The sequence below is a fragment of the Rhinolophus sinicus genome, chromosome 15 (genome assembly GCF_057876585.1).
Source record: "Rhinolophus sinicus isolate RSI-liver-muscle chromosome 15, RSI-T2T, whole genome shotgun sequence".
Classification (NCBI taxonomy): domain Eukaryota; kingdom Metazoa; phylum Chordata; class Mammalia; order Chiroptera; family Rhinolophidae; genus Rhinolophus; species Rhinolophus sinicus.
In genome coordinates this window covers 13,614,671-13,630,620 of record NC_142515.1, presented here as the reverse complement: position 1 = coordinate 13,630,620, position 15,950 = coordinate 13,614,671, and the positions used below count along the sequence as shown (strand labels likewise).

The 15,950-nt window shown below is 47.1% G+C and overlaps 1 protein-coding gene across 3 annotated transcripts in view; it reads left to right on the top strand.

Moving 5' to 3' along the window:
- Positions 1 to 15,950, top strand: part of VWA2 (von Willebrand factor A domain containing 2) — a 46,128-nt gene that overhangs the window by 2,975 nt on the left and 27,203 nt on the right. For 2 of the 3 annotated variants that reach the window (XM_019725204.3, XM_019725203.3), the window contains exons 2-4: positions 7,076 to 7,137; positions 10,981 to 11,055; positions 12,322 to 12,455. In XM_019725204.3, coding sequence (XP_019580763.3) covers positions 7,086 to 7,137; positions 10,981 to 11,055; positions 12,322 to 12,455 — 261 coding nt within the window. In that variant the 5' untranslated portion in view covers positions 7,076 to 7,085. Of the gene's footprint in view, positions 1 to 5,430; positions 5,604 to 7,075; positions 7,138 to 10,980; positions 11,056 to 12,321; positions 12,456 to 15,950 lie in introns of all 3 variants that reach the window. The other variant, XM_088791852.1, reaches the window with a different exon arrangement.

Genomic DNA, 15,950 nt, shown 5'->3' with positions numbered 1-15,950 from the left:
CTTTCTTCATCATACCTGTCTGTTTGACGGAAAACTGTCAATGACATTTTTCTTCAAATCTGGTTTTGGGTCTGCCATCCAGAGTTTAAAGTAGCTACTGGCATACCTTGTTCTATTGTGCTTCACGGTTGTGTTTTTTACAAATTAAAGGCAAGATCCTCCACCAGCAAAAAGATTGCAACTTGCTTTATTGTGGGGGGCTGGAACAGAACCTGCAGCATCTCCAAGGTATGCCTGTTTTTTCCCCGTCCCCTCAATAGGCTTGGCTCCTCTGGAATGAATCATAGTCAGATGCCTATGTGTTTACAGATGAGAAAACTGAGACTTAGGGTGGAAGACTGCCTGAAGGTGAATGGGAGAGCCTCCCAGGAACCTGGACTCCTGGGTTGTTAATGAGCTTCCTAAACGGCACAGTCATTAATTGGCAAGTGATGACATTGGGGATAAATTACTGGTGAAAATGTAAAAGCCTATTGTTAAGAATGTCCCCACCCGGTGTGCATCTTAAAGAGCATTTTCATGGCTTCCCAACACCTGGGAGGGTGCTGGGCACAGGCCAGATGTGTAGTGGTTTTCGTTGAATAAGTGAAATTTCATATAATTATATCAGTGGGTCAGTTGCATTAGGAGGTGTTTTAGAACAGTGGTCCTCAAACTTTTGTACTTCACAGATCAGTAAAAAATTTTTAATTGGGAGGACTGTAACAGAATGCCTAATGTTTAATTTTATCCCACAAGGATATTTTTAAAAAAAAATCCCTCCCATCCTCTACAAGGCTCCTGGAGGTCTGTCTCTTGGAGACTGCACAAAGGAGTATCTATCTACCTGTGCAGCACCCCTGCGTCAGCATCACCCCAAGCCAGCTCCCCGAACACTGAATACAGCCGCATACACTTGAAGTCCTTCCTTTAGTTTACCCTTTCATCTTCTAAGCAGCTCCAGAATGCTTTTTCTTCCTCTTCCCCCTGCAAAATTCCCTGCGGGGAATGAAGTCCAACAAGTAAGCTCGTGAACTTTGTTGCAACGATGTTGCTAACCTTTTTTGATATCAGAGGGATTACTCATTATGAATTTGTACCCCCTGGACCATTAACCAAGTTTTCTCTTTGGAAGTGCTGAAAAGGCTGTGTGAAAAAGTAAGACGGTCTGAACTTTTTGCGAACAATTCATGGCTCTCGCATCACGACAATGCACCAGCTCACACAGCGCTGTCTGTGAGGGAGTTTTTAGCCAGTAACAAATAGTTGTATTGGAACACCCTCCCTACTCACCTGACCTGGCCCCTATGACTTCTTTCTTTACCCAAACATAAAGGAAATACTGAAAGGGAGACATTTTGATGACATTCAGGACATCAAGGGTAATACGATGACAGCTCTGATGGCCATTCTAGAAGAAGAGTTCCAACATTGCTTTGAAGGGTGGACTAGGCGCTGGTGTCAGTGTATATCTTCCCAAGGGGAGTACTTTGAAGGTGACCATAATGATATTCAGCAATGAGGTAGGTATGTAGCCCTTTTTCGAGGATGAGTTCGCGAACTTAATTGTCTGACCTCATATGATTATCCTTGATCCTTCACTTCCTTTCCTGATCCCGAGTCCCTTCTCTTAAACTGGATTTCCCTGCTCTCCATTTAGGAAACTTTGCCCTGGCCCAGGGGGCTCTTGCCAACCTTTCGAGGTCAATAGGATGGGTGATTTCACCCCAGTTTTTGAGAGAAGGAAATTGAGAAACTGAAGTAAAGGAATTTACTGGAGAGGCTCATGCGCAGGTCTCCTGATGTCCGATTAGTGCTCTTTCCGCGTCATCTGTGTACTGCATGCTTCTTGTCATGGCCAAGCTCTCTGCCATCAAAAGACCTGGGCTTGAATCCAAGCTTGTGCTTTATTAGCTCTGTGATGTCAGACCCCAATTTCTCCAAGACCATTTTCATGTATAAAAATGGAAATGATCATGTGTATCCTATAGGGTTATGAGGATTGTTAAATTAATAAGCGTAATCTTTTATCACACACTTAGAAAGTATTTTGCCAGTGGGAGGGGTGCTCACACATTATTTCACCGGATATTTATAACACTGTGTGAGTTTATGAAACTGAGATTCTCCTCATTTGACAGGTGAATAAACCGAGGTCTGGGAAGTTGTTGTTTGCAGTCACCCAGCTGGTTACAAGCAGAGCTGGACTGGAGTTTGGTGTCTGGGCTCCCTGTCCTGTGTGTCCTGTGTGCGTGCTTCCCAAAGTCCCAAGGAGTGACTTTGGGTCTTGTACAACTTAAAAGATTTTCAAGTATCATCAAACATCAAAATCTCTTTCGGCTAAAAATGTCTCTTAGCAGATGTGGTGCGTGTGGGAGGCCCTGTCTGCCCAGTTTTCTCCCCAACCATCCAGGGAATTGTTTGTCTCTTGGTGCTGACTCTGGTTGTCAGACCGCTGGGTTCTCACAATTTGTGATTCTCTTAGGGGGACCAAGGCTTTACCGGGGCAGCTTTTAAAATGCTGTCCCTGACTCATCAAACTAGAAACGTGTTGTCCACTTCCCTGGACTCTGGGCCTGTGCCAAGTGTTTTGCCAAATGAACAAGAAAGACAATTATTACAGCAAAAGACACCAAGGACTTCCTGGCCGGAGACTTCTACCTCCAATTTTAGTTTTCCTGTTCAGGCATTGACTGTTCTTGTAAAGGGCTCAGGTTTCCATACCACTGACTGAGAGGAAGGAGGCTGCCAAGGGCGAATGTAATATTAGGGGTTGAAATTGCGTTTTGTAAGGAGGTGGAAGTGGTTTCCTCTTTCACCCTGCGCTCCTTTCATTTCTGATCATAAAGGAGAAGGCAGGCATTGTCCTGTAAAACTGCCTTTAGCTCTCGCCAGTCCGGCCCTTCTTTTTCAAAAGTAGCCTTGTTTGGGCCTGGGTTTCTTCCTGTGTCGTGGGATATGTAATCCCAGAGTGCAATGTTTTGTGGTGCCCTGCAGCAGACCCCACTCTCCTGCTGTCCCAAATGCCCCCAGTGCTGTGTGGAACCAGGATTTGAAGACAACAATCAGATGAGAAGATTGGGGGGTAGGGGGATCTAGTGCATGTGGGAAAGTTTCAAAAGCCAAGGAAGAATACCTGGAAGTAGCAAGAGTAGTGGAACAGAAAGGAATAAATGTGATGAGCGAGGCATTTGTGATGGAAAAGGCTTGACAAGGTATATACCTGGGGTGAATGGTCTGTTTCTGCCCCTGGGTTGTAGGCTACTCCTGACTACTTTGTAAAAGAATGCAGAAAGCTCTGGAAATCTTCTCATGTGCTCCAGTGTGGGAATTGCTGGCAGGTTATTAGCTGGGTGGAAAACTGCCACACGGCAGGATCCTGGGTGGTTAACTTTTAATTATACTTCTGTCCTCCATCCTGATTCCCCAGAATCAAGAAGGTGATGGATTGAACTGATCACTGGGCAGGCAGAATGGAGTCCCGTCTACTTATTAGCTATGTAACCCCGGGCCAAAACACTTAACTTCTCCATGCCTCAGTTTTCTCATCTGTAAAAGGGGATAATACTTTCACTGGCTGGCTGTGCGGATTAGGAGAGAGAAAAACATAAGTCTGGAGCCCGGCTCTAGGCACACAATCAATGCTCACTACTACGTACCAGGGGATGGTAGTAGCTGTTGATTTTTACTATGGACTTCATCCTTTTACAAACATTTACAGAGATAAGGTTGTGTTTAAAGTGTCGGATTAGTATTTCAAGGAAGTTTTGATGTGTGAGGAGCGGGCAATAAACTGAACATTTGAAATGATTGGGTGGGAACAGATGCTAAGGAGTACTGTCCATCCTTCATCAACATCGCAATAGCATTCGTTGCTTTTATCTTGGTATACAGAAAGAATGCAGAGAGTGCTGTGAGCACAGAGATTCATCTGAAAGTGTCCCATCTGTGTTTAGTTTACCCAGCAGGCACCTGTCTTACCTACTGTGTGTCAGACACACTCAGCAGGGGCCCCAGCAGAGACAAGACTGCAGTCCCTTGTCCCTGAAGCATTTGCCACCTGGCAGGCAAGATAAACATATCCGCAGGCAGTTCTAGTGTGGGCTGTGTGACAATAGGCGTTGTGTTAGGGGACAGGGGAGGGAGGTGCTGTAGAGGCCCCACAGCGAGCACCATCTTCTCCAAACACGAGGAGGCGTTTGACGTCTTGTGTTGATGTGCAGATTGCCCACATACATTGTGTTTTAATGAGCAGAACCTTAGGAGACTCTGGAAAAAAACATTCACCTGGGCAAGCAGGGGCACATAATAGAGCGGGATGAAGCTGCTTCGGGAGGGAGGAGGCCCATGTTTACTGAGTGGTAGGCGACAGGAACCTTCCGTACGTTTTTCCACCTTGTCCTCATGGCAGCCTGGGGAGGCTGCTCGATTCCTGGTTTTATACAAAATTAATAGGCCTGAGCCTCATGGTCTTGCATGTGCCCAAGGTCAGAAACTGTGACCCCAGAAACCATCCTGAACTTAAGGACGAGACAGCACTGAGAAGTCCTTTACCTCTGCCCGGCCTTGCCCCTCATCCCCAGGCCTTGCCCCTGGTGGCAGGTGGGGACTTGTCCTGCTTCTGTTGTGTGGAGTAAGAGGAAAGACAGTGTGTCCTTGGGGGAAAGACAAATCCCTTATTGTTGTGAGCCAGGCTGCAGGCTAGCAGGAAGAGTGGGACCCTCAGCCCCTCCAGTGTCCGCTCTGTCTAGCTTTGTCCCCTGGATCATGTCTGGGGAGCTCCTGACTTCCCCGCTCTTTCGGTGTTAAACCCCTGATTTTCACCTAGATTAGGTGAAGCTATGAGCCTCTTAGTCATTTGAAGCACAAGCTGGTTGGGACATTTCATTTAGTTTGTTTCAGAAGTGTTTTGAAATCCAACGAGCTGAATATACAGTGGAGTAAGGTCTGACCATCATAGGTCCACGATAGAGGGGAGATCAAAGGGGATGTTTAAAACCAGAAGACACCTTAGCAGCGTCTGGTACAACCTCCTTGTTTTGTGAGTGAGGAACCACGGCCCCCCTCAGGGTCACACTGCACGGGATGAGAAATGGGGGCTTCTGGATTCAGAAGCCACCACAGGGCCACTTACAGATGTGGATGGAGTTCTGAGTGCTGGCTCAAGGTCCCTGAGCTGACTCGGCTCCAGAAGTGGCATGGTTAGGGGACAGTGCATTGGCTTAGGAGCTGGAAACTTGAGGTGTGTGACTGTCCAGGACCCCTCCCCTCTGAGCCTCAGGGACCTCTCCTTTCATCTCCGAGGAGTGTATGGCACATTCACTGTGAGTCTCCTCTTTCGCATCATCCTGTGATCCCCTCATTCCCCAGCCCCCTGCGAGCGGGGATGCAGGTCCCTGGGGTAAGCACTGACTCACCGTAACACATCCTCCTGTTGGTTCATCTTTCCAGCAGTTCCAAGTAAGGTCTGGCCATAGCACGTGCATGAACACGAGTTGGGGCACTTGGAACTTTTCTGAAGAATCTGCATTTCCAGGGGCGGACTGCTTTTGCAGGCTGCCATTGCTCTCAGCCTGCACAGCAAATCCTCTCTGGATTTGCAGTTTTGCTCTTGCAGTGGGGAGGTGTGTTTTTAATGCCCTTGCAGAGGTGATAAGGCAGAGGTGGTTAATGCCTTGCAGAGTGAGGGTTTGTCCGAGAATTGGTTGTAGTGCAGGTCAAGTCAAGGCACTTGGGTGCATTGCTAGAGATGACTAGGAAATTCCTGCCCTGTTGTTTTGGAGAACTGGCGCCCCCCGGTGGAGGTGGGGAGGTCAGAAGGCCCAGGATACAGAAACGAAGATCTGGTGCTCGGGTTTGTGGTCCGTGGTCTTAGGTGCAGGAGAAGAGCGCTTCCTTAAGACGCCCAGTTGGGTGAAGTGAGTTCACACGCAGTGTGTGTACCACACGCAGTGACTGAGCACTTCTTTCCCTACCCTCGTCTCTAGAACCTGGGGTTCCCCTGGCCCCCGGCAGTGTTTCCCTTTCCCTATCGCTGCCAGGGGTTCTCTCTTCAGAGTTCTCTCTTCCATGAGTGTCAGTGTTATTTGTTTAATGGAAGGAAACGTTAGTAAAACCCACGTGTGGCATTGCCTCACTCTTCCAAGTCTTTTCTTCCTGGGCAAGTTTCATGCAGAAAAACTGTAGGGTGAGATCTTGAATATATTGGATCCCAAAGGGCAACAAATAGAACTTCTGGAACCTCTTACCAAGATATTTTCTTAAATAGTTTCCTGTTAAATTATTCTGGGGGTGGGGGGGCGGAGTCTAAATTGCAGTTCTTACGGTACAGGTGCACTAGCTGAAACCTAAGATTGTCTGAACCCTGATGCATTTCCTGGGCCTCACAACTAAAATTAGAAGTACACCCCAGGTGTGCGCCCTCATAGAATCAGAGTTACAGCCATAGTTTCTTATCAAAAGTGCTCACTCTCCACCCTAATACTTCCTTCAAATATTAAATAATCAGGCTCCATGGAACTGAATGAGATTCATACTGTAAGCATTACTAGGCAATAAAAAGCTTTAAAAAAAACCACAACTTTTATTTCTTTCTCAGCCATGTTGCTGTTTACAAATAATTTAGAAAGTACAGGCTTGGTGACCTTGCTAGGTTTCATAAAAAGAAGATATTGAAATCAAATCTTCAACCTGTTAGAATCTAACTGCTCATGAAGAAATGGAGACGCTGAGAGGGAGGGGATTTCCTCAAGGTCACGTAGCTAGTCTGGGCCCAGAACGAGCTAAGACCCTCAATTCTGGACCTAGAGCTCCTTGCCCAAGTCTGTGAGGGAGCTGAGGGTTTGGGGTGGGGGGGCAGATGTCTGCGGAAAATGTTAGACTGTGCTTTGTAACCCAAGTCATTGCAGTAGGTCTCCAATGTCTTTTGAGAATTGGGACTTCTCCATGTTACTGTAGTTATTATGGTGAGGACGGGCCTCTAGGGTCATATTTGTGCCCTGGAAAAGGTTGAGGAATCGACATCTTGTTTGAGGGTGTGACCTGGGCTCACAGAGCTCATTGCTGTTTGGTTTTTTTTCTTGTCCTGGCCCTATAGTCACATCAACATGCCCTCTGTCCTGTGGCTGGAAGCCATCTGCATTTTCCTGTTTGCTGGAGGTAAGTTTTTGTGGTGGAGGTAGGTGTTGAGGGGTTGGTTTGCCTCACATCCTGTCAGTTTTCACTTCTAAAGGTCTCTCGAGTGCATTTTTGTCTCTTCAAATCCACGGCCACCTGCCTAGTCTAAGCCCCATCACCTCATGCTTAGACCACTCCAATAGCCTCCAGATGGGTCTACCTGGTTCTCCTCCAGCCGATTCTTCACCCAGCAGCCATTGCGAAATGCAAATCTGATCATGTCTGGACCCCTCTCCACTTCCACCCCCTGCCTGAAACTTTTAAAGAATGTCCCATTGCTCTTCAGAGGCCCTGCCTGATCTGACCTCAGAGCCACATTTCGTTCACTGGTGCCCCCTCCCTTTACCCTTTGTGCTGCAGTCCATACTTCTAGTCTTGCCCAGCACCCTTGCTACCTCCCACCCTGGGAATTCTCAATTATGGTGGCCCCTCTGCCGGGATCACCACCTTATCCCAACACTGTGACCCTGGTAAACTCCTACTCATCCTTCAGGACCCAGCACACCTCCTCCTGAACCCCCAGATCATGTCAGAGCCCCCTAGTAAAACCTCTTATAGTCCTGGTCCCTCTGCTGTGTAGCGCTTAACACAAAGATGAGTTTATTTCTGTGTGAATTTTTTAAAATTAGTGTCCATCTTTTCCATCTTCTTTACCAGATCTAAGCTCCATGAGGAAGAGACTACATGTTCTTTATTCACTACTGTGTAATCTGGATGCCTAGCACTGGGCTTGGCATATAGTTAGTGCTCAAGGAGTAGATTAATGAATGAATAATGGAGCAAATCAGTTTTCTTTTTACTTCCTGTTTCATCACTCCCAGGTTCTAGCCTGTATGAAATGTGAGATGGTAGAAAGGCATAGGTGTGTTTCGTGATTGTCGTCCTACAAGTACGAACAAGTGGACAGGGTGGCCAGCTGTCCGGGTCTAGCTCAGGAGCCTCTGGCCATCTGAGAGTCTCTCCTGCAGCTCCTCCCTGGTCTGTGTTTCAGTGAGTAGGTGTACTCTCTCTGCCGAGTTGGCTGCTGTCACCACCTACCTGTTCCCTGGAGCCTGGGGGAGATAAGAGAGGCTTGAAGAAGAGTGGTTGCTCAGCTCTCCTATCCCCACCTCTAAACCATGCAGGTGGACAGTGTGACACAGTAGCTTCGTGGTCAGCATTGGGGACCGATGAGAGGTGTTTGGGGACAGGGCCTGAATGCGGTCCCTGGAGGTCCAGGTACAGTAAAGCTTGTGCTCCAGCTCGTCATGGAACTTCACCTTCTGTAGCCCTGTCCATTTTACAGGGCACTTTATCTGACCAACCCTGAGTTGTACTGATGAGGCAGGGGAGGCCCAGAGAGGGTGTGTAACTTGCCCGGGGTCACATAGGTATTGATAGTAGAGCTGAAATGAAATCTCAAGTCTCCTGACACCCAGGCTGGCCCCACCACTCTGGGCTCCTCTGGGGGAGGCAAGAATGTACAGGAATTTTCTCTCCAAACCTTGGCTGTCCTATCTGTAACATGAAAGGGTTTCACTAGATGAGTGATTCTCTTTAGCACCACCCATCCCCACTAAGAGATTCAAGTTCTGGAGCCCAGAGAGGTCATCTTCAGAGGCTGGGCTGACTTGGTTAGAAGAGGAAGCAACAGTCACACATTCGTCAGCTCCCTCTTCCAGGGGGATCCTCTACAGAATCCTGAGGGTATTTCACAGGGGAGCAGTGGAAATGGCATCCAGGCACAAGGAGGGCTCACCTTAAGCCTGGCACCTGCTGAGCACATGGCACAGAGACACGTTATTTGAGTGACACTTTTCAGGAGTGATCTCTGGTCACGGAGCCCCTGTCCCATCTGGGGAGACAGCTGGCCGGTCTCCAGCTGGAGACTTTGCTGGTAAGACATTTAAAAAGGAGCAGTATTTTCCTATAGGGCCTTAGGGAGTCCTCAGCTCCTGGGCCCTTTGCCAGTAATTCATGGGCTTGGTTAGGAATCCTTAGTGCCTGCCTGCTGTGTGCAGAGAGCTGGGCGAGGCCCTGTGAAGGATGGGTAGAAATGTCCTGCCCACAGGGAGCTTCTGGGGGAGCAGGGCTCATGGGAACACCAACCTCCCCAGTATGGGGTGCAGTGGGACCCCACGAGTTGGCAAGATCTTGTTGATGTCTGAATGCAGTGAAGCTGAAAGCCTCTATTTCAGAAGAGCAATTTGCTGAATTATTTCAGTGCCTTTTTTATTTTTTATTTTTGGGGGTGGGGGTTGGGGTTGGGGAGTGGTGCCCCTACCTCTGTGCCAACATCTGCCATTTTTTATGGAAGTGGATGATTTTTTTTATTGTCTGTTTTTGTAGTTTGTCTTGTTTCTGCCTCTGGTGGCAGAACAGCAGTGACAATTGCAGACTGTCTCAGACCTCATGGAAATATTTGCCTGACAGCTTTTTGACTGCGGAGTGAATTGTAGGTCAGCATACTGGCCTAGAACCATCTTCTCTGAGTAGAGACTGATGGGAGGGCATAGCAGATGAGCAGAAACTATCTGCTTAAAGATACGGTGGGGGCAGAACTAGAAACTAGTTTGCACGGGGAAGTAGTGAAAGGAGCCGTAGAGACGGATCTGGGACCAGCCAGAGGGTGGTTGGCTGATAACTAGGGGGCGCCATAAGTAAGAGGCATCCTTCCCCCCAACCTGACATCTGTTAGTGTCTCCCTCACGATCACTCTCCTGGCAGTTGCAAATCCCCTTGAAAGCAACTTCCCTTCCCTGCCTTGTGTGATTGTCCCGTAGCCCCGGCTTCCTCTCTTTAGCCTCTTTCCCCAGCAACATCCCCCCATGCTCACGTTCCTTTTTCTGCCCATTTTTTGGCCCAGCCTAGCTTGGTTTCCTCTATGCTTACCCACCAGATATCGACATGTATAAAGCACACGTGTGTATACTTCTGCCTTAAATGTTGACCGTGTGCAGTTGGCTTTTCAGATTCTCTCTCCAAGTGGCACCCTCATTGCCCTCCAAGTTAATTTTGTAAATTGTTAGTGACTGCTCATATGCCATTATGACAGTTTTACTAGGTATCGTGTAAAAGAATAAAAAATATATCCACGAACTTCCTACCCCCAAAACTTTTTCATGTTAATTGCATTGAACGAATATATCAGCATTTACTCACAGTCCTGTCTTTCGACATTTGTTATCTCCAGCATTCCTCTATCACAAATAATGTTGAAGGGGCACATTTCCCTTCCCTAAAATTGTTTTTCCTTCGGATCAATTCCCAGATCTGATACTACAGGGTCAAAGGGTGTAAACATTTTTATGACCCTTTATTCATTTCATCAAAAGGGTTGTACCAATTTACACGGCCACCACTGGAAATTATTTTCCTGAATTAAGCTTTCCCAATTACAGTGAAATGTAGAAATTTCACACTTAAAATGGTATCTCACTGTTTGAGTTAAAACATTTTTATCACCTGCTTAAACGTTTTCCCTCATGCTTTTCTATGAATTCTGTCTGAATTGTCTTTTCACAAGGTTCATTTTTATGGCAAGGTGTGGCACCACAGCAGAGGACCCAGTTATTATACCTAACCAGGGGCAAAACTCTTCAGAATCATAGGCTCTCTGTAGCCCCTCTGTGTACATTTTTAATTTTACTCTTCAAATTTAATTACAGAAGTACCTGATAAAAGTGGGGTAATTGGGAGGGTTCCTTTATGCTAGCTAGCCTCCTAGTAATTTTTGACGGGCAGTATCATTAAACTCCCCCATCTCTTATTACCTGTTCCTTCTGGAGACTAAGACGCCTCCCCTCTCTGCCTTGTAATGGCTGCTTCTGGTGTCTTCTCTCCTAGCGCCCCCATCCCTCCCACTTCAGGAAGTCCACGTAAGCAAGGAGACCATTGAGAAGATTTCAGCTGCCAGCAAAAGTAAGCCCATGTTTTTATTCAACCCTCCAAACACTCATTTCAGTCTCTGCGTGTCGGACCCAAGGGAAATCATGTTACTCCAGACAGTTTCCACCGCAGTCTCGTCTTCCTCTCACGCTGTGGCCAGAGTCATTTCCCCAAAATGGGGGCCTGACCTAATCCTTCTGCTGGGTGAAACACCCTAGGTAATTCCCCGTGGCCAAAGTTCTTGGCCCACACCTCAAGATCCACTGTCTACCCAAGCAGCCTCGCCTGCCACCATATTCCTTCCTCCTCCACCCTACTCGGCGTCCCCTCCACATGCTCAGGCCACACCAGCCCGTTCCCAGAGCCGCCTCATATCCCCTTTGTGCCTCTCTGGTGAATTCCCCCTCATTGGCTCCTTCCCACTGGTGCTTCTCTGACTTCCACCATCTCACCTCTTCATGGTGAGATGACGACTGTGGTGCCACACAGCCTGGAACTGATGCTTGGCCCCACCACGTCCCCGTACTTAGGATTGTCACTGAATTACCCTGTGCCCTGCTTTCCTCATCTCTCTAGTGGGGATAAAAATTGTAAATGTACATAGGGGTGGTGGTGGGGGGCTATGGAGCTGATAGCAAAAGGGTGCAGGGTTTCTTTATAAAGTGTTGGAAATGCTCTAAAATTGACTCAGGTGATGATGGAATTTGTGAACATACTAAAAAGCATTGACTTATATATTTTAAGTGGGTGAATTAGGTGGTGTATAAATGATATCTCGATAAAACTTAAAAAGTTTTTTAAAAAGTCACCTATCTAAAGGTGGTTGTGGGAATGAATTAGGGCATTTAAAGTGTTTAAAGCAGCCGCTGCATACGTGCAAGATTCAGTCAGTGCTGGCTGTTATTCGTTGAGGTAATTTGACCTCATGTACCACGGTGTCTGGCTGTGTCCTGGATTGGATGGTGGCCCCCGAGGGCTGGGACCAGGGCTCTCCAGCGTCCCGCCCTGGCCCAGCAGCCCCTCTTCTCATGCGGCTCAGTGAGTGTTGTTGAATTAGACACTTCCATTATTAGGAAGACTTTCATGTGAGGGCCTCTTTGTGAGCATGGTACCCGTGTGGAGGTGTGTTTCCTGCTGCAGGGGATGGCTCTGGCCAGCCCTTCTCCATTGTGCTGAGAGGAGCCACCCCTGACCTACCACAGGGTCGTTTGTGCCTCCCCTCTGCTCTGGGTGTGAGCCCCTCTTGGGACCAGACTGCAGGGAAGCTGGTGGTCACCCATCTGACTCCATCTCTCCTAGTGATGTGGTGCTCGGCGGCAGTGGATGTCCTCTTTCTGATCGACGGCTCTCACAGCATTGGGAAAGGAAGCTTTGAAAGGGCTAAGCACTTCGCCATCAGGGTCTGTGACGCGCTGGACATCAACCCCAAGAGGGTGAGTACAGTCTTACTGTCTATTAAGGTGTCTTTGGTGGCAAGGGACAGAAATCCAATGTTCAAGCAGGAGAGGGCATTTACTGGCTTGCGCAGAACTGGGAAGACCAAGAGGGTGAATCCTGGTTCCAGGCACGGTGGGATCCACTGGCTCAATCCCTCTTTTTCTCCCTCTTTCAGTTTTGCTTTCCTCAGTTGGCGTCCTTCCCAGGCAGGTTGTCTGCACATAGCAAAGCTGGTGACCGCAGTAAAAAGACAGTGGACTTCTTTCTTTGCAGATCTGGCAGAATTCTGGTGGGGGGTGGGAGGTGCCACTTGAGCAGGTGTCGGTCACATGACAATCCCTTAACCAATCACAGTAGTCAGAGGGAAGAGATGATCTGGCAGATGGGATGGTGGTGAACACAGGGATTTGGTTTCCCCCTAGGAAGAGGTTGTGTTTGTACGACAGTGGGAAAGGAAAAGTGTATCACTACCACCCAAGACTAGAATCTCCATAGGAAGCACAACTCCTACCCTCTGTTCACTTGAAAGGAAATACTCCTGCCTGAGTGCATCCAGCCAGTATGTTCATGTCTTGTTCTTCCTGGCTCCAGATGGTAGGTTTTAAATATCAGCAGAGTGTGCTAGCTGTGCTCTTGTTGCTAAAAGGGGCATTTGGGGGAATAACTCATTAGAAAGATGGACAATACAGACAGTTCCCAGAAAAAGAAACATGAATGGCCCTTAGACATATGGAAAGATGCCCAACTACCTCACTCAATTTAATAGCAAATCGCCGACTGATATACCATTTTTCACTTACTGGATTAAACAAAAATCCAGTTTGGTGACATGCTCCATTGTCAAGTCTACAGGAAACTAGCATTCTCATGCACTGCTGGCGGGAGTATGCAACCTCTCCATGGGGGACTGACAGTATGCGTCAAAGTTACAAAGGCTTGAACCCTTTCACCCAGAAATTTATTCTAAATATACTCCCACAGATGGTTTTCCAAGATGACATTCCTGGGCTAATCCTAAGAAAACCACTAGGATTTAGGAGCAAACGTTGCCTTTTATGAGGGCCGGGTTTTCTCCAGAATGACATGCCATTTGGGGAGAATGAGCACAGTCTTGCACAGTTATCTGAGGACACCATAGCCAACCTCATTCCATCTAGGCATGTGCAGCCCTGAAGCTCCAAATGTGAAGTCAGCCCATCACAGACCCTAAAAGGGCCAGGGCCAAGGACTGCTGAATCTCCACCCTCTTCCACACAGCGCTCTGCTTTTAAAAGGAAATGATTCCCTGTAAAATTTCACTAGTTATTCATGGAGTTCTGAAGAACCATAACGATCCAAGACTGTCGGCCTTGGCATTGATGTAGTACGTCCTAAAATGGGTGGCTGGGAGATCCCAGCGGGTGGCAAGTTGGGAGAGAAGAGCTATGTGGATTATTAGAGGATGTTTACAGATGAGGAAACAGGCTCAGAAAGGTTAAATGGCTGCCTAGGGTCATATAGCAATCTTAGAAGAGAGCTAAGTGTGAAAGAACTGGGGTTCTTGACTCTCAGCTCAGAACGTGTTCCATTAGTTCATTTGTCCCTACCTACTGGGCTAGGATGAGGTGATGACCCTCATAATTCACATCCTGCTATCACATAGCAAGTGGACCACATGGCAGCGTTGGATGTCGGTGGACGTGGTGCATACTAGTGGAATTCAGCATCCTCAGAGGGAGGCTAGGAAAACCGTGACACAAAACCTCATAGCTGGTGCTGTCGGGAACAGCTGTCGTGATTCCCAGAGTTCAGGGAATTTAAGGTCAGTGTTGCCGGACCACATCTAGAATGTGGTGTTTTTAGGTTCCGTGTTGGCAAACCTGACAGTGCCCACAACAGGCAGGCAGAGCAGTGAGAGGCCTGGCAATTTCCGTATATGAGGGAACCTGATCATCATTTTCAGGTGTAAGCCTATAGAGTGGCTCCATCTTCTGAAGAGGACAGAAGCTGGGTGTTTCAGGAGGTTCGCAGGTGCTCAGCCCGAGAAAAGCTTCCTCACAAGCAAGACTTGTTGAGCAAAGGAGCTGGGTGTCTGCTGCAGTGAGCCAGCCAGCATCTTGACCTCCAGGGAGCTCCGTCACCCTGGCCGGAGTGCCACCGAATGGGGTGTTTGCATCAGGGCTGTTTCAGACGGTGCCATCTGATATGGGGCTTCAGGTTTCTGTTTTTGCTGGTACGTTTTTGTGTCTCCCTTCTTCTTACCTCCAGGTACCAGGGATTAGAGGTACATCTCATTCTTACTTTCTGTAGCTTTGGTGTGCAAGAAGGAATTTTCAAGGAGCTATAAATTAAGGCTTTTTATGAAGGGTCTGTTGTTGAGGTGGATTTAAAGTGTTTGAAGTCTTCCTCAACACTTAAACGCTGAGAGGCTCAAAAACTGAGTTCATTTCCTGGCTGTACTATAATGATTGCAGCAGAGTGATTACAGAGGGGTGAGAAATCTGGGCAGGATTGCCTCTGAGTATACAGTAAACTGAAGATAAAAGGCAACTCCTTTGTTCCCAAGCCACCAATTAAATGAAATGTCTTAACTACTGGCTCAAGCTGTTTCCATCTTGTTTTGTTTTGAAGTTGTAGTCTTCCTGTTTCATTCAACTAACTGTACCCAGCTGTTGGTCTCGAGGGAGATTTTATTAAAGTAGGTAATTCATTCACATGGTTCAATAAAAAGACATTCAGTGAAGAGTGTCCCTCCTATGCACTCACTTTCCATTTATTGGCCCAGTGCCCCACCCATTTTCTTGAGCATCTTTACAGAATCGCTTCATGCAAATGCAAGCAATATGAATACAGTACATTCTTATTTCCGCCATTTTTATGCAAAGGGTAGCAAGTGATACACACTGTTCTATTCCCTGCCTTTTCCCCTGTACATTGTCTTGGAAGTCTTTCCATATCTAGGTAATATAAGTATTAATATAGGTATATATTATGTTTTATAGCTGATTAGTGTTCCAGTGTAAGGATTTACCAAGGTTTAATTAACCATCCCTCAATTAACGGACATTTGCTGTTACAAATGTACTGTGAGCTTGCAAATGTCATTTCACACATGTGGAAGTATATCTGTAGGATATGTTCCCAATAGCCTTATGCATTTGTGATTTTTAATAACGATAGACAAATTGCTTTCCATGGATGCTGTGACATTGGTGTTCTTAGCAGTAATGTTTGAGAATGCTGCTGTCCCCCTGCAAACATTATGTCTGGCTTTTTGCTACATCTCAGTATGGTGCAGTCAAGCATCTGTTAGTATATTAAAAAGCCATTTGTATTTCCTGTTCTGTGATCTCTGTTCATATCCTTTGCCTGTTTTTCTGTCGGATTCTTTGTCCTTTACATACCAATTCCTAAACAGCCTTTATATATTGGGGAAACTAACCCTTTGTCTCAGACATGACTTGCAAATAACGTTTCCATTTTGTGTTCGTTTTTTGGTTGAATCATGGTAT